The sequence below is a fragment of the Oncorhynchus mykiss genome, chromosome 10 (assembly GCF_057628025.1).
Source record: "Oncorhynchus mykiss isolate SJ-2025 chromosome 10, ASM5762802v1, whole genome shotgun sequence".
In the NCBI taxonomy this organism is placed as follows: domain Eukaryota; kingdom Metazoa; phylum Chordata; class Actinopteri; order Salmoniformes; family Salmonidae; genus Oncorhynchus; species Oncorhynchus mykiss.
Genome location: NC_143031.1, coordinates 66,924,644 through 66,951,412, shown reverse-complemented (window position 1 = coordinate 66,951,412; position 26,769 = coordinate 66,924,644). Strand labels below are relative to the sequence as shown.

Below are 26,769 nucleotides of genomic sequence, written 5' to 3'. Positions count from 1 at the left end.
TACATAGTCATGTAACAAGGGAATGAGAAGAGGAAAGGAGTCAAAGTTTATTGTCTGACAACCAACAAAAATACAATTTTCACATATTCTATGATAATAAAGAATGCTATTGTATCATAAATAAACTACAGTTATTTGGTAGAATTGTAAACACATATTGTGCTTTGTGATAAAATGTCAATTTCATAATTGGGTAATAAGATGTTTTTCTTAGCCGACTCACCTCGTTAAATAAATAAAATAAAATAAATACAGCAGTCAATGTGTACCAAGTCTCTCATACTAGTCAAATCAACTGGAGGATTCTATGATGAGGGAAACAAGTCTCTCATACTAGTCAAATCAACTGGAGGATTCTATGATGAGGGAAACAAGTCTCTCATACTAGTCAAATCAACTGGAGGATTCTATGATGAGGGAAACAAGTCTCTCATACTAGTCAAATCAACTGGAGGATTCTATGATGAGGGAAACCCGAAAACTAAACCCTGTTTGTCTACCTTTGTTCACACCTATTAAGTAAGACTACTGGAATCTTGGTTACATCCAATGTAGGCATACAAATAGAGGTCCCATTAAATTACTATTCTAATTCCTAATTCAATGGGCCTACATTTCTACCAATTCCATAGACACATGGGTCTACTGTCTGAATGACTCCATACTCCGACCACTTTAAGTTCCTTTGTCTGGGTGGGAGACAGAAGTCCGACGGTATTCCGTGTTGCTCCTCTCAAGCGGACAGGGGCTCGTAGGTGTGGAAGTGGATCCCTTTAGAGCAGGTGATCTTCATCACGGCGCCGTTTAGACCGGTATCAGTTATCAGGCGCAACACTCCCTCTGCGATCAGCGACGGTCTGGGGATAGAGATGGAGAGGTAGAGAGAAAACAGGGTCGTGTTAGGTAGGGAACACAGTGTCCAGATAGTTCCTCCCTGGTTCATTCGGTTGTTTTCCGCCTGGTTCATTCGGTTGTTTTCCGCCTGGTGTCTAATGAACACGACCCAGGAAAGAGAGAGGCCATGATCATACATTCTCTTTCAATTCCTGAAGGTTTTTATGGATTGAATTGGACTGGCTAACAATTTAGGTTGTAAAATGCCCTCATGATTTTATCAGAGAATTCCTGAAACATGATGTAACTTAATTCAACAATTTCCTGGCTGAAAGAGATACAAGATCAACATTTAAAAAGGCCTCTTTTTGACGCTGTAGCCAACAGATTTATCACATCGCCTTGCCCCAGGCCAAACAGCTTGGACAAGGTATTACGAAATACTGTACTTTAAAGCAGCTGAGCTGGTAAATGTAAGCATTCAAGACTGAAGTGCATTCTGATATAAATAACAAAACTTGGCTGCATATGATTTTAAGTGCATCTTATCTCAAACACACTGTATTTCTCAATATTTGTCTTTGCATGTTTCGGATGCATATCGCAGCAAACCTAATCATTTCAAATAAATGTTGACAAAGTTAGTTAAGTCTTTCCTCAGAATACCCCTCAACGTTTCTATCTGTATATCTCCACCGCCGTTTGCTTCTGAAGTAGAAAACCTTATCTGATGTCGTGCAAAGCACTCAAAACACAGTGACATAGAGAGGGGACAAGACACAACCACACCAGGAAGCTTCCAAGGCCCCCTCTATCCTCTCTCCAGATAAGACAGGGAAACTGAGGAGGGATAACAACCTCCATGGCCTCCCACACATACTATGTGGAGGGAGGATTTAAGGAGGAAATGGACACTGATAAGGGAGGCTTTGCTACTCCAGATACTGTATGACTTGATGTCGTAGAATGGAGTTAGTATTTGGGTGGTTTCGCAGGGCCATATGGGAAGGGTAAGCTGATTCTAGGTCTGTGTTGACTTGTTTAGGTATAACCAACACTTGTATACATTAATCTGAAGCAGTATCCTATATACACCACATAGATTTACAGTAAACCTGAGTTATAAAGAAAGAGGAGGGAAATGAGGCAACTTCTACACGACATGTATAGGAACTCACTGAAGCACCCCGAACTTGTGCACGCTCCTCTTTAAGTCGTCCTTGAACTTGTCAAACTTGCCCATGTTGTCCTCGTGTTCCACGGAGCGCAGGAGAGGGGTGTCCACGAAGGCAGGGCACAGCGTGTTGATCCTCACACCATAGTTCTCCACTTCGGCTGCATCCTGCGTTGGGAGAGGAAAGGAACACAGACGTGTCAGGGTGAGTGTATGTGTGTGTGGTTGTGAAAGGAGCAACGTGCCAGTGTGTAAGTATGTGTGTGTGTGTGTGTGTGTGTGTGTGTGTGTGTGTGTGTGTGTGTGTGTGTGTGTGAGAAAGATGAGCACAAACATGTCCGAACACGGTCAAGCGTAATCACCCAGGGCAAAGGAATGTGTTTAGGCCAGTGTTTTCCATGCCTTTCCTGGAGTACCCCCAGCCATTCCACATATCACATATTCTACTACAACATCTGATTCAACTGGTCAACTAATCATCAAGCCCTTCATTACTTAAATCAGGTGTACTGGTTTTGGATTACATACTGTATGTCTATTAAGGTAGTCCAAAGTTTAGTGTTTGTTCCCATATTAATCGCTCACAATGACTATATCAACGATTATCCGTAACCATGGTAGCATCCACATTAATGTAAGAGTCTTTAGAAACATATTCTATTCTTATTTACAATAAAAGTGACTCCAAATTTATTGGGCACAAAATAATCTGAAACACAACCCAAACAAAATAGCAAATGCATCCATTACATTTCTTGAGTCACAAGCTTGATGTAGTCATTGTGTGCTAGGAATATGGAACCACAACCTCTTTTTCTACCCAATTTCATGATATCTAAATTGGTAGTTACAGTCTTGTCCCATCGCTACGACTCCCGTATGGACTCAGGAGAGGCGAATGTCGAGAGTCATGCCTCCTCCAAAAACATGACCCTGCCAAGCAGCACTGCTTCTTGCCACACTGCTCACTTAACCCGGAAGCCAGCCGCATCAATATGTCAGAGGAAACACCATACAAATGGCGACCGTGCATGCGCCCGACCCACCACAGGGAGTCGCTAGAGCGCGATGGGACAAGGACATTCCTGGCCGGCCAAACCCTCTCTTGACCCGGACGACCCTGGGCCAATTGTGCGCCGACTCATTGGTATCCCGGTCACGGCCGGCTGTGACATAGCCTGGAATCAAACCCAGGTCTGTAGTGACGCCTCAAGCACTGCGACAAGCCAATTGGTAGGCTATACTTTTTACTGCTTTAATACACATAAGTGACTTTGACAGTCTGCACTTTAACCTCATACTCATTGATTTAAAATCCAAAAGAAGAAGAAAGTGTTTCACTGTCCCAATAATTACGGAGGGCACTGTATGTGGAACGGCTAGGTGTACTCGAGGAGAGGTTTGGAGGTGTATTAGAACTCACCGCTATGGCTCTGGAGAAGCCTATCACCCCGTGCTTTGTGGCCGTGTACACTGGCTGGTAGGGGGAATGAAGGAAAGCTGAAAAGAAAGAAAGAAGAATAAACAAAGTTTACAGTCATGATAACTCACCAACATACTCCACATGGTATCCATTTAAATTTCAGCCGTTTTTCATTGACGGCGCTTATCAACAATGCAATCACCCTAAAGGCATTGTTACAGAGGTTACTTGTCCTCTGTGTGTGTGTGTGTGTGTGTGTGTGTGTGTGTGTGTGTGTGTGTGTGTGTGTGTGTGTGTGTGTGTGTGTAAGCACACTATAGTGTAATCTACCGGTTTTTACTGAGATCTCATATCGCTTGCTAGAAATGAATGAGTACTGTAACTTATTCTCTATGCCTTTCCCGTCATGGAAAATCCGGATCTTCCGAGGAAAAATATTACCCCCTATTTTGACTTAATTCAAACATGAAAAAGCTGTGTGTTTGTGTGTGTTGGGCCGGCTGCCAAGTTCTGTTTAAACCAGAACAATCTCCAGAACATTGCATTTCAGGAGAACTCGCTTCCCCCTCCAAATAATGGGCTCAACTTCCTTTTATGGACACATAAAACCTTCACCTTGTGAAGATCAATCATTAGTTTTCCCCTTTAAAAAAAGGATAGAGCCAGGGCAAACCTTAAGAGAAACCTGTTGTATGGAGTACTGCAAGGCACTTTATTTCTGAAACCTCTCAACACCTTTGTATAAGAGAACAGAGGTGAAATTAGATGGAAAAAAATCCCTCTGGGAACATAGTCAAATCAAAGGGAATTGAGCTCAAAGAGAATGTTTACATGCATTCTTAAACAAATGTGTGCTTAGTAGAACCATATAGTGTTTTTCAGTTTTTCTGAACCCTTTTTGGTGCTAGGTAGAACCCTTTTCAGAGGGTCTACCGTGTAGGTTTCTTCATAGAACACCTTGTATATGGTTCTACTAAGAACCATTTTATTATATAAAGGTTATTCTTAGAACCCTCCATGAATGGAGGCCTTTAAAATCAAATTATTTATGAAGAGATCTGTCTATGGTAAGGCCAATTGTTGACGGGCTTAGTTAAACCCTATCACAGTTGTGTTAGGAAAACCTTGGTTTACAGGCCACGTCAGGCCTGCAAGTCACATTATTCTGGCTCGCAAAGTGATGTGTAATTGCTATTGGAATCGAGCCAGAGTTACGATATCCAACGAGTGGAATTGTTTAAATCAACTGCAACCTGCATTCAAAAAAATTGCCAGGGTAGGGAAGATCAGATCCTTGATGTAGTTTCAGTATTCAAACTGGAGCAAGCATAAATGTTATTTATCTTTGTGTAGCATAAAATGTATCACCCAATCAATGGGTACAGTTGAAGTCAGAAGTTTACATACACTTAGGTTGGAGTCATTAAAACTCGTTTTTCAACCACTCCACAATTTTCTTGTTAACAAACTATAGTTTAGGCAAGTTGGTTAGGACATCTACTTTGTGCATGACACAAGTCATTTTTCCAATAATTGTTTACAGACAGATTATTTCACTTATCATTCACTGTATCACATTTCCAGTGGGTCAGAAGTTTACATACACTAAGTTGACTGTGCCTTCAAACAGCTTGGAAAATTCCAGAAAATGATGTCATGGCTTTAGAAGCTTCTGATAGGCTAATTGACATCATTTGAGTCGATTGGTGGTGTACCTGTGGATGTATTTCAAGGCCTACCTTCACACTCAGTGCCTCTTTGCTTGACATCATGGGAAAATCAAAAGAAATCAGCCAAGACCTCAGAAAAAAAATTGTAGACCTCCACAAGTCTGGTTCATCCTTGGGAGCAATTTCCAAACGCCTAAAGGCACCACATTCATCTGTACAAACAATAGTACGCAAGTATAAACACCATGGGACCACGCAGCCGTCATTCCACTCAGGAAGGAGACGGGTTCTGTCTCCTAGAGATGAATGTACTTTGGTGCGAAAAGTGCAAATCAATCCCAGAACAACAGTAAAGGACCTTGTGAAGATGCTGGAGGAAACAGGTACAAAAGTATCTATATCCACAGTAAAACGAGTCCTATATCGACATAACCTGAAAGGCCGCTCAGCAAGGAAGAAGCCACTGCTCCAAAACTGCCATAAAAAAGCCAGACTACGGATTGCAACTGCACATGGGGACAAAGATCGTATTTTTGGGAGAAATGTCCTCTAGTCTGATGAAACAAAATTATAACTGTTTGGCCATAATTACCATCGTTATGTTTGGAGGAAAAATGGGGAGGCTTGCAAGCCGAAGAACACCATCCCAACAGTGAAGCACGGGGGTGGCAGCATCATGTTGTGGGGGTGCTTGTAGGAGGGACTGGTGCACTTCACAAAATAGATGGCATCATGATGAAAGAAAATTATGTGGATATATTTAAGCAACATCTCAAGACATCAGTCAGGAAGTTAAAGCTTGGTCGCAAATGGGTCTTCCAAATGGACAATGACCCCAAGCAAACTTCCAAAGTTGTGGCAAAATGGCTTAAGGACAACAAAGTCAGGGTATTGGAGTGGCCATCACAAAGCCCTGACCTCAACCCTATAGAAAATGTGTGGGCAGAACTGAAAAAGATTGTGCGAGCAAGGAGGCCTACAAACCTGACTCAGTTACACCAGCTCTGTCAGGAATGGGCCAAAATTCACCCAACGTATTGTGGGAAGCTTGTGGAAGGCTACCCGAAACGTTTGACCTAAGTTAACCAATTTGAAGGCAATACTACCAGTTGTGAAAAATTTAGTTTAAATGTATTTGGCTAAGGTGTATGTAATCTTCCGACCTCTACTGTATATGCAAAAACACATTAAAACAAACAATTCTGAAAATCACCCTACCTTAGAGCATGCTGGGAAATATGACATATGGTTGTACATAGAACCCTTCTGTTAAAATGAGAATAACTATGAGAACACCCAAACCACCCATGTGTTCCCGCTGAATTTCAGTCCTGTAGGAAAGGGCATAAATATGATAGCTGGAATTGTACAGGAAACATTGTATAAAGTCTTGACTTCAAATCGTATTGCCACTTCAGCTAAAAAACAGTCACAAAAGTGACAAGGAGGAAAGGGATCTATAGGAGTTACAGGTTTGCTGCTGGGACACACAGGAAGCAAAGTATGTGCAATAACATGTCAATATGGGTTAATTTATCATAAAACACCCAACCGTTATCTTGCAGTTTCAGGCATACTTGTACTTCCCCTTATGCCTAAGCAGCTCGAACAGAGTGCTGATAACATAACACGTCAGACTGCTCTTCCCTCATTTGGAACTACAGTGAACGATATACTGCCCGTCTTAATTGGTTATTACAGTATAATACTGAACCAAATGCTTTCACCTTTTACCCGTGTGGGAATTGGCCTATATGGATAGGGCTCATTTGAAATGTTTCTTACAGAAGAAGTATGAAAATGCATAACCATTTTAGAAATGGATAGTGAACCGTTTGGAGGTATTAGGAAAATGATTAGACCAAATGTGAGTACACAACAGTTCACCTGACACAAGACTGAATCCAAACATTACACTGTTGATTTTATGTTCATTTTACATGTAGTGTACTTTGCCACTTTTGTTGAAAACGAAATCTGAAAATACTCTGGATACATTCAGTAACATGATAAGGCTATTCCTGTAAAATGTGGGGTAGGTGCAACACAAGACAAAACATTACAAAGGTTTGAATGAGAAGATTAACTGGTGTCTCCAAGTGGCCACACACCTCTCCAAAGTGTGCACAGTTCCTAAGCAATTTCAATGCACTTTTATGACTCAAAATAAAAGTTTTCAACTATAAAAGGTACCTTTATGAGCTCTCCTAGCTGTCCTTGTAGTTGTTTAGTTTGGAACACAGCCCTGAATCCCCGCCATAACACAATTGGGTGATTCTGCAACTTCGGGCACTTTGGCCATGCAAGATTTCAGAAATTAAAATGTATTGAAAAAAACATTTGACCTGTATTGTAATTGTCTTTGATTTGTCTAGAAATAATATCTGATAATCGCTGTGATCGTACTATTCAGGAATTTATATATTTTTGTAATTTGTCTCAGACAGCCATTAAACATCCATTTTAGTTGAACATTAAATATTATACAATTCATTTATAACACATTTCTTATACATTTGTCTTGCATTGAACATTATTTTAAGTGCTTTTTACGGTTTTCCTAAAATGAATAATTCAACACAACGCCTGAATGTATGGACTTGCCTTTGTGACAACTGAAAATATTTATTTATCATAACAAAATAAGATATTTCCAGCCAACCATTTTGTGAGATGATGATAACAACCATATGATTTCCCTATCTAAAACAAGTAGATCAATATAAGGTACACATAATATACTAATTGACCTAAAAATATGGGTGTGGTGGAAATGACAAGGTGCGGTGGAAATAACATCTATGTAAAAAATAAAATGAAAAATGTAGGAAAACAATATTTTATTGCAACCATTTTGAACAACAACCATTGTTAAGCATTTCATTAATTTAAGACAACTTACGATTCCAGAGTTCACAGACATAGAAACTAAATAAAAAAGGATCCTATACGATCCCAGGAACATCTGCAAAAAGCCAGGGAGAGATACTGGAAGAAAAAAGAGAAGTGAGAAGTGAAAACTATCTCTGAGCTTACAAAGCGAGAACAAAGGAGCAAGAGATGGCAATGGAAATGCAACCAACAGAATCGAAGACAGACTTTAAAGAGAACAGTTGCGATTGCGACCTACCTATCAGGCAACACAACACCTTAGTCACCAGATGACTTGCAGTCATAACATGAGGCCATCAAACCTGCCCCTAACTTACCTGCCCAGACTGCTTAGCATGCTTAGGCCAGTATTACAGACAGCATATAGTTTTCACTAAATACATATAATGTATTTAAAAAAAATCTAAATTCTACCACAAATGAAAGAAATTATAGCCTGTTTGGAAATGACTGACTAAAAATATTCTCTACATAAGTAATACTTACCTAGATTTTTCTTAAACTTCTGGACATCACTTCTGGAACAACTGTTTGCTGCAGCCATGTGCTTCAGTGTCACAATAAGTTTCCATGGTAACCAAGTTAACATTCTCTTGACAACACGTTATTATTGAGGAATTTGTCCTCAGTGGTGGAAATGACACCACTACCAAAGGACAGGTATATTTTGTATAAATAACAATATAAAGGGCATACTCACCTCACATATTGATATAGATTTTATTTATTTGACTCTTTCTCTAGAAGATAACATTACATAATGTGTAATTATTAATGTTTTCTCATAGAAAAACATAGTGGAAGCTCAAAAGTCTGGGTCAGGGACAAGGACAAAACAGTGAAATGGAGGTATAAAATGCATCTGAGAAATAGCTAAAGTACTAGATTGAGAGGTGTTTAAAGAATCTGGGATGATGGTAGTGTGAATTTAACATAAAGAAAAAAACATTTAAAAAAATAATAATAATCAAAAAAATTGACCCTGAGGATTATAGGAGTTCCTGTAGTTGCAGAATCACCCAATTACTGTTGTTGTTTACGCAATCCAAAAACGGTCCATTATAAATCGCAATCAAGGTCAGGTGGGCATGATCTGAAAGCTTGTTCCATTGCCAACATAACTAGCTGTTATAAAATATGATCTTACCATGTTAGGCTTTCACAAGGAAATTCAGAAAAAACGATCGTAATTTAGGTGCATTCAGGTGCGTGTGATGAGGCAATTTTTTTTCACAATAAACAAACATAAGCTCATTCTGTTCAGAAGACCCCAGGATATGACTACATGTCATCTTGCAACTGTACATCAAACATAGTGATCATAAACGTTGATTTGGAAAGGTGAATTGCACATTTGGACTCACAGGTGTGTGGCTTGCTTGTATGACATCAAAGCGGTATTTATTATAATCCTCAACATCTCATCTTTCAAAATACATCCAGTCCTCTTAATTTACAGCAGTTCCCCTCACCTGGACAACAAAAAATGTGCAAAAGTTGCCCAATTAATGGAAGGGATGGTGGCAAATTTTTGTTGCGAGCGGTGCTCAAGTTCAGAATGGCTGTCAATAAAAACCCATACAGCGCTGTGAAGCGCAGAGACAGAACCCTTACTGAAACAGCCACTACGTTCCAATTTAGGCGCTTATTATTGCCCAAATCTGCCATTTTCAACTTGTATACAGATACGAGTGTAAAGGGCTACATGATGTAAAACATGATTTTAACATACTTTTCCTGACTTTCTCAACTAACTCCGCTTGCTGTATAATCTGCAGTTCCGTCCATTGTATCTTTGACTTGGTACTGTGTTGCTGTTGTTGTCCTTGGGGCGTTTTATTCTCAGCCATGACGTCATATATATTGTTGGGCATGTCTTGAATGATGCATAACAAAACACATCTAGTATGATTAATGACAGTCTATAATAACACTGTACGGTTTCTTGGGAGTTAGAGTCACCAAGAACACATCATGATGAAAAATCCCACACCACATACAAAATGCTAAGCTAGGGACCCTGGGACTAAACACCTCCTTCTGCGGTGGTAGGGGTGGGCGGCAGCGGGTCTGCCACTCTGATCCTCAAGATGGGGGCCCCTCAGGGGGTGCCTGTTTTGTCCCCTCCTGTACTCCCTGTTCACCAACAACTGCATGACCAAGCACGACTCTAATACCATCATTACATTTGGGCAGGAAGGTAGCCTAGTGGTTAGAGCGGTGGATTTGTAATTGAAAGGTTGCAAGATCGAATCCCCGAGCTGACAAGGTAAAAATCTGTCGTTCTGCCCCTGAACAAGGCAGTTAACCCACTGTTCCTAGGCTGTCGTTGTAAATAAGAATTTGTTCCTAACTGACTTGCCTAGTTAAATAAAGATAAAATGTAAAAAATATATAGATATTTGCCGGCGACACAATGGTGGTGGGCCTGATCACTGACAATGATGGGAGGAGGACAGAGACATGGCGGTGTGGTGCCAGGACCACAACCTCTCTCTCAATGTTATCAAGACAGGGGAGATAATTGTGGACTGCAGGAAGATGAGGGCCGAGTACGCCCCCATTATCATTGACAGGGCTGTAGTGGAGCAGGTCGAGAGCTTCAAGTTCCTTGGTGTCCACATCACCAAACTGTCATGGTCCAGACAGACCGAGGGGGGCACGACAACGCCTATTCTCCCTCAGGAGACTCAGGGGATTTGGCATGGCCCCTCAGATCCTCAAGGGGTTCTACAGCTGCACCATCGAGAGCATGGTTGCATTGCCGCCTGGTATGGAAACTGCTCGGCATCCGACCGCAAGGCGCTACAGAGGGTGGTGCGTGTGGCCCAGTACATCACCCAAGCTTCCTGCCATCCAGGACCTCTATACCAGGCGGTGTCAGAGGAAGGCCCTAAAAATTGCCAAAGACTCCAGCCACCCTAGTCATAGACTGTCCTCTCTGCTACCGCACGGCAAGCGGTAGCGGAGCGTCAAGTCTAGGTCCAAAAAGGCTCCTTAACAGCTTCTACCCCCAAGCCATAAGGCTGCTGAACAGCTAATATCAAATGGCCACCTAGACTATTTGCATTGAACACCCCTTTGTTTACACTGCTGCTACCAGCTGTTTATTATCTATGCATAGTCACTATCTACATGTACATATTACCTCAATTACCACGACTAACCTGTACCCCCACACATGAATCAGTACCAGAACCCCCAGTATATAACCTCATTAGTTATTTTATTGTATTACTTTTTTAAACTTTCGTTTATTTAGTTAATATATTCTCAACTCTTAATTTTCTAAAAACTGCATTGTTGGTGAAGGGCTTGTAAGAAAGCCCTTCACCAGGGCAGTCTCGGCCACGTACATATGGTGAGTGGCCTTCAGATTGCAGAGAGCAAAGCAACTGGCCGAAGTACTGCTCGGTTTCAGCTGTTACTGGCAGCCTAGCTTTGTGGAGAAGGTGCTTTTTGTATCCTTAAAATGCTCTTGTGTCCAAGACCTTTAAAATAGTCCATTATCCATCTTAATGTAATGTCATTTGTGGATTCAAATAAAGTATTTAAAAATGTGTACATGTGTGTTTTCCTTCCCCCCAAAATGTTGTCAACTGATACCCTTGGTACATTTCAGGTTAGGCTCCTCTTACCACACATCATGAAGAACAGGGTGAACCAAAACAATGATTTGCATCAAACATACCGCGATCCAATATAGGAGCTGTCAGTCAGTCAGTTCGTCAATCAGTCAGTCATTGCACAACTTGCCAGTGAGGGAAGAAGCCTGTACCGAACACTGCAGTGGGTCCACCTACATTCCAAAGTTCCTTGTCCCATTAGAGGCAGCTGCCAGTTAAAGCGGGGCCTGTGAGCGCCTGCAGCTTTTGCTGCGGTCGTACATCAAGCAGCATCTTGCCAACCGTTTCTTCTCAATGGAAAAGAAAACAAACTGATGTCATGTCAACGGTGTTTTGGCTTTGGGGCAGAGATAATGTGTGATGTTGTCCATTGTAGCTAGCCTATCTAACAGTTCTATCACTGTTACATAATCACATTTAGAGTGATTAAAACAATATTTAGCATATTTATATATTTTCCCTTTCTGTAATACATTTCCAGTGTTCTATTTATGACACTCAAGGTGCACGTTGATGGTCACTAGGCGTTATACTGAATGTTATGGATTATGCTCATATCGGTTGATAGTGATTGACGCCAGACTGGAGGTACAAGGACACACTGATTACTCACGGTTGTATTGATGACCTTCTGTGGACACCGATTCTGTAGCAGCTGACAAAGCCGCTGCCTTGGTTTTGAACTGCGAGCCTCTCGGTCTGGTGTTTCCAGAACATTTGGTGTTGTCTGATTTAGAATATAAAAGGGCCTGTCTCCAAGAGGCCAGTTAGAAATGATATCTGCTTCTGTGCTGGAGGCGTCTCCCTGTGGCAAGTTGTAATAAACCTGCTTTTATTTCTCAATTCTCTCTTCTTTAGTCCATCTGGAAATTCCAAAGAGGATGAGGCACTAAGGTTTTCAGCCATGTTTGTTTAGCGACGCTTCAGAATCAGCTCTCTGGAGGTGAGTCAATTGTGTCTACCCCTCTGTGGTGGAGACTTTTCTGGCTTCTCTCACCAAGGGGTATTTCTGAAATGTGATGAATGAGCCTCGTTGTACTGTCAATTAATGATCTTGGTTTTGTTGTAATTGACTTAGTTAAAAGTCCGTGGGTAAAAGTCGCTTCTCCAGTCAGCTGCATGTGTGGTTTGTGTGCTGCAAAACACTGAATTTGGGAAGGGTGTGCCTTGTCCGACCCGGGTGGGGTTCCGAGTATGTGAGTGCTCTGTGCATATTGATAATAACCCATTTAAAACCTCAAGTGGCATCGGCAGTGTCATCCTGGTGGGAAAAGTAACCAATCGGTTTTAAATACCACACAATTGGGAGAGCCCTCTGGGACCAGGGATTGGCAACATCTGGTCATTTTTAGATACTGTTAGCAAAGGATACAGTGCTACTGTTTGCACGGTGTGTGGCAAAGTGGTTATTTTGGACAAGTAGGGCATAACCTCTCGTGGGTAGAACCTGTGTGGAGTGTTCGTTTGTTTGTTTGTTTGGTACGGTAGGTACCTCAGTTTGTGGTGGTGTCAGAGTGCGGTCCCGTTCACCATAGGTGAACTATACGGTTCACTTCCGTGTCTGGTCCATTACGGATCCTGTTCTCACGTTTTAGGTTGTTGGTTCACTTTTGTGACTGACTGTATTCCCTCCCCCAAATCTAGACTGGATGTCACGACTTCCGCCGAAGTCGGCTCCTCTCCTTGTTTGGGCGGCTTTCTAGCCATCGCCGCTCCATTTCTCATATATCCATTTGTTTTGTCTTGTTTCATACACACCTGGTTTTCATTCCATAATCTGCATGCATTTAGTCCTCTGTTCCCTTCCATGTCTTTGTGTGTCATTGTTTATTGTAATGGTGTATGTTCGCGCTATACTTTTGTATTCGCGTTCTGTGTTTTTTGGGCACTTAGATGTCATGTTATGCCTATTTTTTACCGGAATAAAAGTGCGCCTGTTTACTCTACTCTGCTCTCCTGCACCTGACTTCGCCTTCCTTACACAGCCTTAACACTGGATTTGCTTACCAAGACGACACTGAATGTTCCTGAGTGGCCTAGTTTCAGTTTTGACTTAAATCTGCTTGAAAGTCTTTGGCAAGACTTGAAATGGCTGTCTAGCAAAGATCAACAACCAACTTGAGAGAGCTTGAAGAATGTTAAAAAGAATAATGGGCAAATGTTGCACAATTCAGGTGTGCAAAGCTCTTGGAAATTTACCCAGAAAGACTCATAGCTGTAATCGCTGCCAAAGGTGATTCTAACATGTATTGTCAGAATCACCACATTGACATTAGGGTATTTACCACTTTGACATTAAAGTATTTTGTGTGGATCGTTGACCAAAAATGATAATTAAATACGCTTTAATCCCACTTTGTAACAACAAAATGGCAAGGGGTGTGAACACTTTCTGAAGGCACTGTATCGGAATCCCCCATAGGCATGGTTGGGGAACGTCTTGTTTTGGTTAGTAGCATAACTTTCACTTATCTGCTAGCGACAGCACTGAGGAATAGCATCTACATGTAGCGTAATGATAGAATATGATGTTACCAAGTGCACAGGGATGTGTTTACGCATCTAGAAAATATTTGGACGATCTTGGACATGCACAGAGTACAACCGTGTGGTTGTAAACTGGTTGAAATGACGTCATTTCAACCAGCTTTGCCTGTTGTGCTGGGACAACTTGAATCGGAAGCTTCTCTCTCTCCGTCTCGAAACTATTATGCAATGAGTAATGAGCGAGGAACGAGAGAGAAAGAAATGAAAAAGAGAAAGAGGCTGCTGAGACAAGGGAAAAAACATCACAGGAAGAAATGGGGCAGCAGGTAGCCTAGCTGTTGGATCGAATCCCCGAGCTGACAAGGTACAAATCTGTCGTTCTGCCCCTGAACAAGGCAGTCAACCCACTGTTCCTAGGCCGTCATTGAAAAAAAGAATTTGTTCTTAACTGACTTGCCTAGTTAAAAAGGTTAAATAATGTTATTTTTTTACATTTTAAAAATCAACCTCAGCAGGAGAATGATTAACCTCCAGTCTCCAGTTAGGACAGTCAACTCAGTCGTCAGTCCAAAGTTCCATTGGAGTTTGAATTTCAGCCCAGGATCTAAACAACCTACATGGAACTATTTCACAACTCTCTCTTTAGTTGCTCAGTGTATGAGTTTGGGGATTAGGTCCAAACAACCACAAAATCCTGTCATCCAACATCATCTATCATCCAACACAGCCACAGAACAATATTTCACCAGAACCCCATGATGGATGTCAACACATAGATAATGCGTATGAATGAGCCCAATGGCGTCATACGTCTCGCTTGTGATAAACATATACTCTTGATTACATTTAGATTTATGACATCTGTGTGACTGAATAGAGTCACATGGAATATTTAGCAGAGAATCATCTTGATCCTAAACGGTTTGTGAATTGGCTGAGGGAGAATGGAGTTCAGACATATCTGTGTCAAAGTGCAGACAGAGAGAGAGAGAGAGAGAGAGAGAGAGAGAGAGAGACAGACAGACAGACAGACAGAGAGAGAGAGAGAGAGACAGAGAGAGACAGAGAGACAGAGAGAGAGAGACAGAGAGAGAGACAGACAGAGAGACAGACAGAGAGAGAGACAGACAGAGAGAGACACAGAGAGACAGAGAGAGAGAGAGAGACAGAGAGAGAGAGAGACAGAGAGAGACAGACAGAGACAGAGACAGACAGAGACAGAGTGAGAGACAGTTAGTGATAAAGAGGGAGGGAGAGAGAAAGAGAGAGAAGAGAAAGAGAAAGAGAAGAGAGAGAGAGAGGGAGAGAACATAAAACACCAAATAAAAAGGAAGCGATTCCCAAACCTTCCATAACAAAGCCATCACCTACAGAGAGATGAACCTGGAGAAGAGTCCCCTAAGAAAGTTGGTCCTGGGGCTCTGTTTACAAACTGACCACAGAAAGCCCCAGGACAGCAACACAATTAAACACAACCAAATCATGAGGAAATAAAAAGATAATTACTTGACCCATTGGAAAGAATTTACAAGCATTACGCTACACTAACATCTGCTAACCATGTGTATGTGACCAATAAAATGTGATTTGATTTGAATTAACAAAAAAACAGAGCAAACTAGAATGCTATTTGGCCCTAAACGAGAGTACACTTGGGCAGAATACATGACCACTGTGACAAAATTAAGAAAAGCTTTGACTATGTGCAGATTCAGTGAGCATATCCTTGCTATTGAGAAAGGCCGCCGTAGGCAGACCTTGCTCTCAAGAGAAGACAGGCTATGTGCACACTGCCCACAAAATGAGGTGGAAACTGAGCTGCACTTCCTAACCTCCTGCCCAATGTATGACCATATTAGAGACACATATTTCCCTCAGAGTACGCAGACCCACAAATTCCAAAACAAATCCAATTTTGATAAACTCCCATATCTACTGGGTGAAATTCCACAGTGTGTCATCGCAGCAGCAAGATTTGTGACCTGTTGCCACAAGAAAAGTGCAACCAGTGAAGAACAAACACCATTGTAAATACAACCCATATTTACTTTCCCTTTTGTCCTTTTAACTATTTGCTCATTGTTACAACACTGTATATAATATGACATTTAGAATGTCTCTGTTCCTTTGAAACTTTGTGAGTATAATGTTTTCATTATATATTATCCCTTTCACTTGATTTGGCAATGTTTCCCATACCAATAAACCCCTTTGAATTTAGAGAGCGAGAGAAAGAAAGAAAGAAAGAAAGAGAGAGAAAGAGAGAAGTCACCATCCTCAGTTTATACACTGTTCTACCTTAATCAAACACAAGCAACCATGTTTTCAGCACTGATGTTTACATTCCAAAGGCCTGAGAACAGCCTCCCAACGATACAGTCTGTTTTCGGATCAAATGATTATAATTGCTTAGCGTTCGCACTGGAGAGTTCAAGCACAATATTCTCCAGTTGTATTTACAACTGTTTTATTACTGAAACTTAAATGTATTACCTATGATATTGTCAAGTAGTATTTCAACAAGCAGACCCAGGGGCCGGCTCAGGCCTTTTGGGGGCATAAGTGAGATGTAGTAAATTTGTATTTATTTATTTAACTAGCCAGATCAGTTAAGAACAAATTCTTATTTACAATAACGGCCTACCAGGGAACAGTGGGTTAACTGCCTTGTTCAGGAGCAGAACGACAGGTTTTTACCTTGTCAGCTTGGGGATTCGATCCAGCAACCTTCGGTTACTGGCCCAAAGCTCTAAATCTCACTTATGCCCCCAAAAAGACCAGAGCCGACCCCTGGGTCTGCTTGTTGAAATACTACTTGACAATATCATTGGCTACCTGCTGCCCCAAGTTGGGCCCCCCGGGCAAATCATTTTAGTGGCCCCTGTGATAGAAACATTACGTATTTACCTGATTTATTTTATATTAATAGTTAACAATGAATATTTAACTAATAGTAAGATATTTCTGTCCTACTAATGCTGTGTTTTTATGGTCTCCACTCTAGTTCCCTGCAGCTAATCTGGGCATATGGTCACTAGAGAAGGCTTGAGCTGACAAATGAGTTAAAGACTGCATTACATAGACAGGAAAGTGTTTTACTAGAGATAGTTTAAGAGTATATCAATCTCTCATTGTCTCAAAATCCTCCTTGCATCTGGGAAACTAAGCCAGGGTGGGGTTAAGACAACAACCCCGTGCAGATAATGACCGGATGAAATCTTATGACGCCCCTTGGTCTGCACGAGCCATGACTAAGCATTCTTAGTGTCAGCTATATAAAGAACTCTGCATTTCTGTAAAGGTTAGGCTCTCTCGGGTTGACCAGTCTCATTATTGCAATAATTAAATCGATATTTAATAAGGATGATAGTTTGAAGAAATGACAACGTTTCTCTCACTTGACCCCTCCCCCCCTCGACAGCAGAGAGAAAAATGAACGTTTGAAAGTAAATTTCCTGCAATTCTACCATTTTTCAATGACTTATGCCATGTAAATAATATATGAGTGAGAGTAACCAACAAAATCAAATGGGGGCCACCTGGAGGTCAGGGGCCCTGGGCACGACACCAGCATTCCCGGTTGGTATTCGGCCATGATTACTACAAGTTTAGATAGCTGGCTAGACTAACTTACCAATCCATTTTTATTTTGCTGACATGGCTAATTGAGTGACTGTCAGAGACGGACAAAACCAGAGACAAATTGCTGATTCATAACCAAATTATTCGAACTTGCACCTTATATATTCTACTACTCTAACCTTTAACACTAAGAGGAGCCCACGACTGAGTAAAAAAATGAAAATAAACACAGATAGATCATTATTTTTGGGGGGGAGCATAATCTTATGTCACTTATGCCTGGAACTGGCCCTGCGCAGACCAATGATAATAGATGCAATTATGTTGAAATTGGACAAGAGCACTTGACTCAAGTCCACGAGTACTATTGCACAAACTGTGGATCTTGGCACAGAAGTCACAACACCACATGACCACAACAGCCCAGTGTGAGGCTTGTCCACCTGCCTGGACTCCGCCCTCTGTCGGCATACATGTTAGCTCCCTGTGACCGCGTGTTCAAGAACCCAAAGGGGTCACGGGAAGGGAAATCTCTGCTGCTTACCAGACCAGGGGTCTCATTTATCAACCATGCATAGGCACAAATCTGTGTGTAAACCATGCGTGTAAAAATTGAAATTGATCAATAGGAATGTTTGCTTGAGAGTGTTTGTAAATGTACACACAGCCATGACCATGTGTATGGATCACGTGGTGGATTAAGGAAACTGCTTGTCAAGTGTAGAATGGGGAAAATATGTCGAAATTATGAGAGTAATAATTAAATCATCTTTCAATTTTGATTGCATTTCCATTGGGAATGCATGAAACATTGCTTGGCACGCTATGTAATTTGACCACATCAGTGCATTGGTTACAATAATAATCCGTATAAAGTACAGTAATTTGTTAAAATGAGAGGTATGAGTCAAAGTGAAACCATTGTTGACATACTATAAGACTGAGATAATGGGAAATTGCATGAGAGACGGCTAACCTTGCTCTGTTGGAAGATTTGGCACACGCTGCATTTTGCACAGAGCGAGTTTGTAGAGACAGATGGCACATTTTCTGTATTAAGTACAGGTTGGCTCATCAGATATCTTTTCTCAAAAATCCTATACGATTGTTTTTTGGAAGATTTAAGACGTACTTTAAAAAGGATACCACTCCAAAATGCATACCATTCCGGTGCACATCCAAGTGCTATCCACCCTCTGGTTTTTGGCAACGGACACTTTTCAGTGGAGGCTTGCCGATCACAGCCCTCGATGAGCCAATATTTTCGATGCAATCATCAGCAAAACAAACATTAACACGTGCAATTTCCATGCACCATCTCAAAACAGGTTGGTTCCCAAACATGAACGGCTCAATAGACGTCACCCTCATCAGCATAACATCACCAGCCTAAACTACTTCAACTATGTAAACAGAAATGGATGGATGGCTTGTTGGCGAGTGTTGCCTACTCATTTGAAGTATACAGTGGGGCAAAAAAGTATTTAGTCAGCCACCAAATGTGCAAGTTGAGAGAGGCCTGTAATTTTCATCATAGGTACACTTCAACTATGACAGACAAAATGAGAAAAAAAATCCAGAATATCACATTGTAGGATTTTTAATGAATTTATTTGCAAATTATGGTGGAAAATAAGTATTTGGTCACCTACAAACAAGCAAGATTTCTGGCTCTCACAGACCTGTAACTTCTTCCTTAAGAGGCTCCTCTGTCCTCCACTCGTTACCTGTATTAATGGCACCTGTTTGAACTTGTTATCAGTATAAAAGACACCTGTCCACAACCTCAAACAGTCACACTCCAAACTCCACTATGGCCAAGACCAAAGAGCTGTCAAAGGACACCAGAAACAAAATTGTAGACCTGCGCCAGGCTGTGAAGACTGAATCTGCAATAGGTAAGCAGCTTGGTTTGAAGAAATCAACTGTGGGAGCAATTATTAGGAAATGGAAGACATACAAGACCACTGATAATCTCCCTCGATCTGGGGCTCCACGCAAGATCTCACCCCGTGGGGTCAAAATGATCACAAGAACGGTGAGCAAAAATCCCAGAACCACACAGGAGGACCTAGTGAATGACCTGCAGAGAGCTGGGACTAAAGTAACAAAGCCTACCATCAGTAACACACTATGCCGCCAGGGACTCAAATCCTGCAGTGCCAGACGTGTCCCCCTGCTTAAGCCAGTACAAGTCCAGGCCCGTCTGAAGTTTGCTAGAGAGCATTTGGATGATCCAGAAGAAGATTGGGAGAATGTCATATGGTCAGATGAAACCAAAATAGAACTTTTTGGTAAAACCTCAACTCGTTGTGTTTGGAGGACAAAGAATGCTGAGTTGCATCCAAAGAACACCATACCTACTGTGAAGCATGGGGGTGGAAACATCATGCTTTGGGGCTGTTTATTTGCAAAGGGACCAGGACGACTGATCCGTGTAAAGGAAAGAATGAATGGGGCCATGTATCATGAGATTTTGAGTGAAAACCTCCTTCCATCAGCAAGGGCATTGAAGATGAAACGTGGCTGGGTCTTTCAGCATGACAATGATCCCAAACACACCGCCCGGGCAACGAAGGAGTGGCTTCGTAAGAAGCATTTCAAGGTCCTGGAGTGGCCTAGCCAGTCTCCAGATCTCAACCCCATAGAAAATCTTTGGAGGGAGTTGAAAGTCTGTGTTGCCTAGTAACAGCCCCAAAACATCACTGCTCTAGAGGAGATCTGCATGGAGGAATGGGCCAAAATACCAAAAAACCTTGTGAAGACTTACAAAAAATGTTTGACCTCTGTCATTGCCAACAAAGGGTATATAACAAAGTATTGAGATAAACTTTTGTTATTGACCAAATACTTATTTTCCACCATAATTTGCAAATAAATTCATTAAATATCCTACAATGTGATTTTCTGGATTTTCATATTTTTAAGTGGGAGAACTTGCACAATTGGTGGCTGACTAAATACTTTTTTGCCCCACTGTATTTGCCATTGCTATGGCAACTTGAATTGTCCCAACGGTCCTCTTTTTGTAGTTGTTTTTATTTTTACAGGTCAAGTCACAACTGAGTAAGCTAAATAAATCCTTTTGGTTGTACTCTGACACTAGCACCTCTATTTCAGTTACAGAGAACAAAAAAAAGAAAAACAATTTGGTTGCGCCGTTGTATTTTATGGTACGGATTTGAATATCCCCCTCGGGTATTAAAGGGAGGATTTTGACCATATATGGTTAATTAGGGGCGTTTCAAATTGCAAACAGCCAAGGTTGTGCTAGGAGGCTGAGAACAATTTGTATTTATCAATGGTTATCTCCTACCAGTGTGGGTATGACGCTTGTAGGATTGTTTGATATATCACGATTTTTCTATGGGTACCAACATTCTAAATTCTGTTTGTTAGTAGTATTTTAGAATAGTTTCTACCGAATATTAATAAATGAGGCCCTGGGTTCAAATACTGTCTGAAATAATTTCAAATACTTTAGTGGTGCTTGATTGAGCTGCCTGTTGCAATGGAATAATCGCAAGTCCAAACCCCACCCAGCTGGTACTCAAGGCAGACTTGAGAAAACGCCGAAAGCATTTGAAAGATTTTGAATAGTATGTGAACCCAGGTGTGCTGCTTATATGAAAACAGATTTAGTGACACTTGACTGAGTCTCACAGTCAGTGGGCTGTCTGTCATGGCATTACTGTCTCCATTCCAACAAATCTATCCCAATCCAACACAGCCCACCACCCACCAGCCCACCACCCACCAAATTGAACCCCCCCCCCCACTTCCTTGTCAGTTTAATGATTTTACTGCTGGATCAAGATGTAAGCCATTGAACCACCAGGCAGACATTCAGACAATTCTTGCACAAAGTGGTTGTGCTAGCTGACTTGGATTGCACCAATAATATGCTTTCTCAATCTCCACATGATGCTGTGGAGAAAGATTGAAAAATGAGAAGTACTGTAGTTGTTAGTTTGCCGACTGAGGCGATAGAACAGCGTTAACCTACCCCACTAAGCAAATAGGAGACGCACACAGCAATGCTTATTGTCCACTGTGAAAACACCATCAAACTCTAATCTATCAAGCGGTAATGTTGTAATGTTTGCTTTACACCTGTGATGTGTTATGGTACACCGTGTAACCATATCGTACCAAAACAAAGGCCTGGGAATTTCAACAATAACAGTGAATCAGTCAATGTGGTTCTTTATAGCTGATGACCTGTGACATATTCCATTACATAGGGGTTGCTCACATCAGCTGAAAGCAACCGCATTGCCAAAGACATAGCTAGTCATTCCCACACCCACATACACCACTGTTTCCCTTTTTCTTCTGTCTGTGAACGCTTCAATATATTGACGTGCAGCGTACAGTACATAAAGTATTGATGCATGTATGGAGCAGCCTTACCTGCCATGGATGAGACATTGATGATGACTCCTCCTTCTTTTCCATACTCTTTGCTCATATGATCCAGAGCCAGGTAAGTTCCCTTGATGACTGATGTCTATGGAGAGAAACAAGAGGGCTTGCGTTTCAATGTCCAACACATACAACAGGCACACTGTTTTGCTCTTATTCACACTGTGGTAGAACTCCTCGCTGATGTCACGTAATGTAAACTAGGTTAAACTACAGAATCATGTAATATAATGTAAACTAGGCTAAACTACAGCATTGTGTAATATAATGTAAACTAGGCTAAACTACAGCATCATGTAATATAATGTAAAACAGGCTAAACTACAGCATCGTGTAATATAATGTAAACTAGGCTAAACTACAGCATCATGTAATATAATGTAAACTAGGCTAAACTACAGCATCATGTAATATAATGTAAAACAGGCTAAACTACAGCATTGTGTAATATAATGTAAACTAGGCTAAACTACAGCATCATGTAATATAATGTAAACTAGGCTAAACTACAGCATCATGTAATATAATGTAAAACAGGCTAAACTACAGCATTGTGTAATATAATGTAAACTAGGCTAAACTACAGCATCATGTAATATAATGTAAAACAGGCTAAACTACAGCATCATGCAATATAATGTAAACTAGGCTAAACTACAGCATCATGTAATATAATGTAAAACAGGCTAAACTACAGCATCATGTAATATAATGTCATCTAGGCTAAACTACAGCATCATGTAATATAATGTAAACTAGGCTAAACTACAGCATCATGTAATCTAATGTAAAACAGGCTAAACTACAGCATCATGTAATATAATGTAAAACAGGCTAAACTACAGCATCATGTAATATAATGTAAACTATGCTAAACTACAGCATCATGTAATATAATGTAAAACAGGCTAAACTACAGCATCATGTAATCTAATCTAGGCTAAACTACAGCATCATGTAATATAATCTAGGCTAAACTACAGCATCATGTAATATAATGTAAACTAGGCAAAACTACAGCATAATGTAATATAATGTAAAACAGGCTAAACTACAGCATCATGTAATATAATGTAAACTAGGCTAAACTACAGCATCATGTAATATAATGTAGTCTAGGCTAAACTACAGCATCATGTAATATAATGTAAAACAGGCTAAACTACAGCATCATGTAATATAATCTAGGCTAAACTACAGCATAATGTAATATAATGTAAAACAGGCTAAACTACAGCATCATGTAATATAATGTAAAACAGGCTAAACTACAGCATCATGTAATATAATGTAAAACAGGCTAAACTACAGCATCATGTAATATAATGTAAAACAGGCTAAACTACAGCATCATGTAATATAATGTAAAACAGGCTAAACTACAGCATCATGTAATATAATGTAAAACAGGCTAAACTACAGCATCATGTAATATAATGTAAAACAGGCTAAACTACAGCATCATGTAATATAATCTAGGCTAAACTACAGCATCATGTAATATAATGTAAACTAGGCTAAACTACAGCATCATGTAATATAGTGTAAACCAGGCTAAACTACAGCATCATGTAATATAATCTAGGCTAAACTACAGCATCATGTAATATAATGTAAACTAGGCTAAACTACAGCATAATGTAATATAATGTAAAACAGGCTAAACTACAGCATCATGTAATATAATGTAAACTAGGCTAAACTACAGCATCATGTAATATAATGTAGTCTAGGCTAAACTACAGCATCATGTAACATAATGTAAACTAGGCTAAACTACAGCATCATGTAATATAATGTAAAACAGGCTAAACTACAGCATCATGTAATATAATGTAAAACAGGCTAAACTACAGCATCATGTAATATAATGTAAACTAGGCTAAACTACAGCATCATGTAATATAATGTAGTCTAGGCTAAACTACAGCATCATGTAATATAATGTAAAACAGGCTAAACTACAGAATCATGTAATATAATGTAAAACAGGCTAAACTACAGCATCATGTAATATAATGTAAACTAGGCTAAACTACAGCATCGTGTAATATAATGTAAACTAGGCTAAACTGCAGCATCATGTAATATAATCTAGGCTAAACTACAGCATCGTGTAATATAATGTAAACTAGGCTAAACTACAGCATCATGTAATATAATCTAGGCTAAACTACAGCATCATGTAATATAATATAATCTAGGCTAAACTACAGCATAATGCAAGATTGATTTTGCAGTTAGTCAAGTAACAGATTGTTTTGGAAAAATTGATTTTCACAAACTATCTCAATGGCAAGACATTCAATGACATTCAATCTAACATTTACTGGTGTTAGTCACACACACACACACACACACACACACACACACACACACACACACAGACACCCACACCCACCCCTCTTACCAGATTTACATCGATGGTCTTCTCCCAGTCCTTCTCATTGTTGATGCCAGCATTGTTGACAACAATGTCCAATCTTCCAAACCGGTCGACTGTACTTTGAAAAGCATCTGCAATATGAAAGAAGAGTCCAACACTTAGGTTGATTAACTATAGATGAACCCCTACAAGAAGAACACTACCAGTCCTTACGAGATGGACATTTTTGTCAAGAACATTGCATCTTTGTTTATTTACATCTAAACTGTCATTTCGATTCTATATCAAAGAAGAACATCTAGTTCTTAGGTTGATTATACAGGCTATAATTACTACAAGAACACTGCTTCTTTGTCTATCTAAGTAAACAAGTACATTCAAACAATTATCTAAGCCACAAAAACTGCCGTATAACAGGTATTCACCAGCACCTGCCTTTCAGCTGAAAACATTCCGCAAGAAAACCTTCAATTAAAAAAAAAATATATATATAATAATAATCACCTTAACCAAGGTAGGAGCAACAAGTCAAGTACGTTGCTTTACTTTAACAACAAATGTCTAACAAATGTCCAGTCTTACAAGACTAAATGGACTCGACGTTTACGTTTCAGTCGTGCATTGACAGTGTTCAGTGTTCAGTGTTGGTTGAATGGACTCTTAGAAGCACAGATATTTAGGTAAGGCTACATCCAAGAACATTCCAATGTCTTTTGCCTGGGGCGTTTTGGAAATCATTTCAAAAGTAACTAATTCATTTCCACACAATGAAAGTCTGTTTCAGAGGTGAATGATGTGTTAAAATGGCCTAAAGGTGATCGAAAATTAGAATATTCAGAATTCTAAACCACTGCGCAGCATGAAATAAAATAGACTATTATGCATTTAGCCAAAATGCTAAAGTTAGACTAGGCATATAGCTATACTTAAAAAAAAGTAGGTTAGGCTAATAACCTTTAATAGCCTCTAAACTATACTTTTAAAAAAGTAGGTTAGGCTAATAACCTATAATAACCTCTAAAGAAAAAATAGCAGTACCATAGTAAAGTTGCAATTACCTTTGCCTAGTCAGACTGTTACCATGGTTACCCCATGGACAGTATATTCTTTACAAGCCAGAATGTTGAATAAAATTATATGTACATTTACTTTACCGATTGTCCATACTGTTGGTCCTTTTTACCGTAAGGCAGTGGCGATAAAATGTCCATAGAATGTATAATCAAACCAACTTTTCAAACCGCTGGTAGTGGGTTCAGATGTTTATCACCTGAAAGCTGCTCACTCGATGTAAATACATGCAAGCGATGTATGCATACTTTCCAAACTCGTACACGTGTTTATATTGTTTCGTGCAATGTGCCAGGTGATAGAAAGCAGTACCAGCGCTTAGAGCTTGTGAGAGGAAATGTTCCAAACAAATGAATTGCATTCATCTCAGACTATGAACCAGAAGTATCACAGTTTATTGTCAGGCAACCATTACCTTTAAGTTTCAATCTGTCCGTCACGTCACACTGAATGAAAATGCAGTTCCCATCTCCAAACTCTCCATTTAAAATCTTCTTGCATTCCTCTCCGACACTTTGATTCAAGTCAACAAGTGCAACCTGCGGGTATAAAATCAGAACATCTACAAAACTATGTACAAATATTTAAAGCGGTTCCTGTGCAACACAGTTGGTTTTGGCTCCATTACAACCACGATAGGTTGGTACAAGCGCCGCGCGTAAAATGCGTAAAGTAACCAAAACCACCGTCCATTTACGGGCGACATTAGGCTAATAACTTTATATATAAACACCAACCTTTGCTTCATTCTTCAGAAGGCTTTCTGCGACGGCTCTACCGATACCTTGCGCACCGCCCGTAACGAGAGCCACTTTACCTCGCAGAGTCATCTTTTACGCTTCATATGGCTGCGACACCGCGCGCTGCTTTATGTAGGCTCCTATATCATCTGGTATATTAGTTGTCAGAAAAGGGGCGTGTGGTGTATGTAGCGCTAAATAAACACACGGCGGATAATTACGCCGTCTCGTCTTTCACCTTTTTCATATTCCAAACCGACCTCCTAATGAGATAGGCCTACAGTAGAAGCTCACTACTGGCATCATAGAATTACATATTTCTCAATTTAATATAATCTCTGTGACTGGCAACAAACAGCATGAGGGAATATCTACTGCTATGCCCTTCATATTGGGCAACAATGCAGTGACGTCATAAAGCTCGCTATTGGTAGGCCTACAGTCTGTTTTGAAAGGCAA

At 40.4% G+C, this 26,769-nt stretch overlaps 1 protein-coding gene across 1 annotated transcript; it reads right to left on the bottom strand.

The window, feature by feature from the left end:
- Positions 1 to 23: 23 nt before the first annotated feature.
- LOC110534489 (15-hydroxyprostaglandin dehydrogenase [NAD(+)]) lies at positions 24 to 26,718 on the bottom strand. The gene is made up of 7 exons (XM_036933621.2): positions 26,308 to 26,718; positions 25,986 to 26,109; positions 24,524 to 24,630; positions 22,102 to 22,198; positions 3,432 to 3,508; positions 2,013 to 2,176; positions 24 to 857 (listed from the first exon to the last, which is right to left on the bottom strand). Exons 1-7 carry the CDS (start codon positions 26,398 to 26,400, stop codon positions 734 to 736), a joined length of 786 nt encoding a protein of 261 aa, XP_036789516.1. The 5' UTR covers positions 26,401 to 26,718; the 3' UTR covers positions 24 to 733.
- Between the last annotated feature and the right edge of the window lie 51 nt (positions 26,719 to 26,769).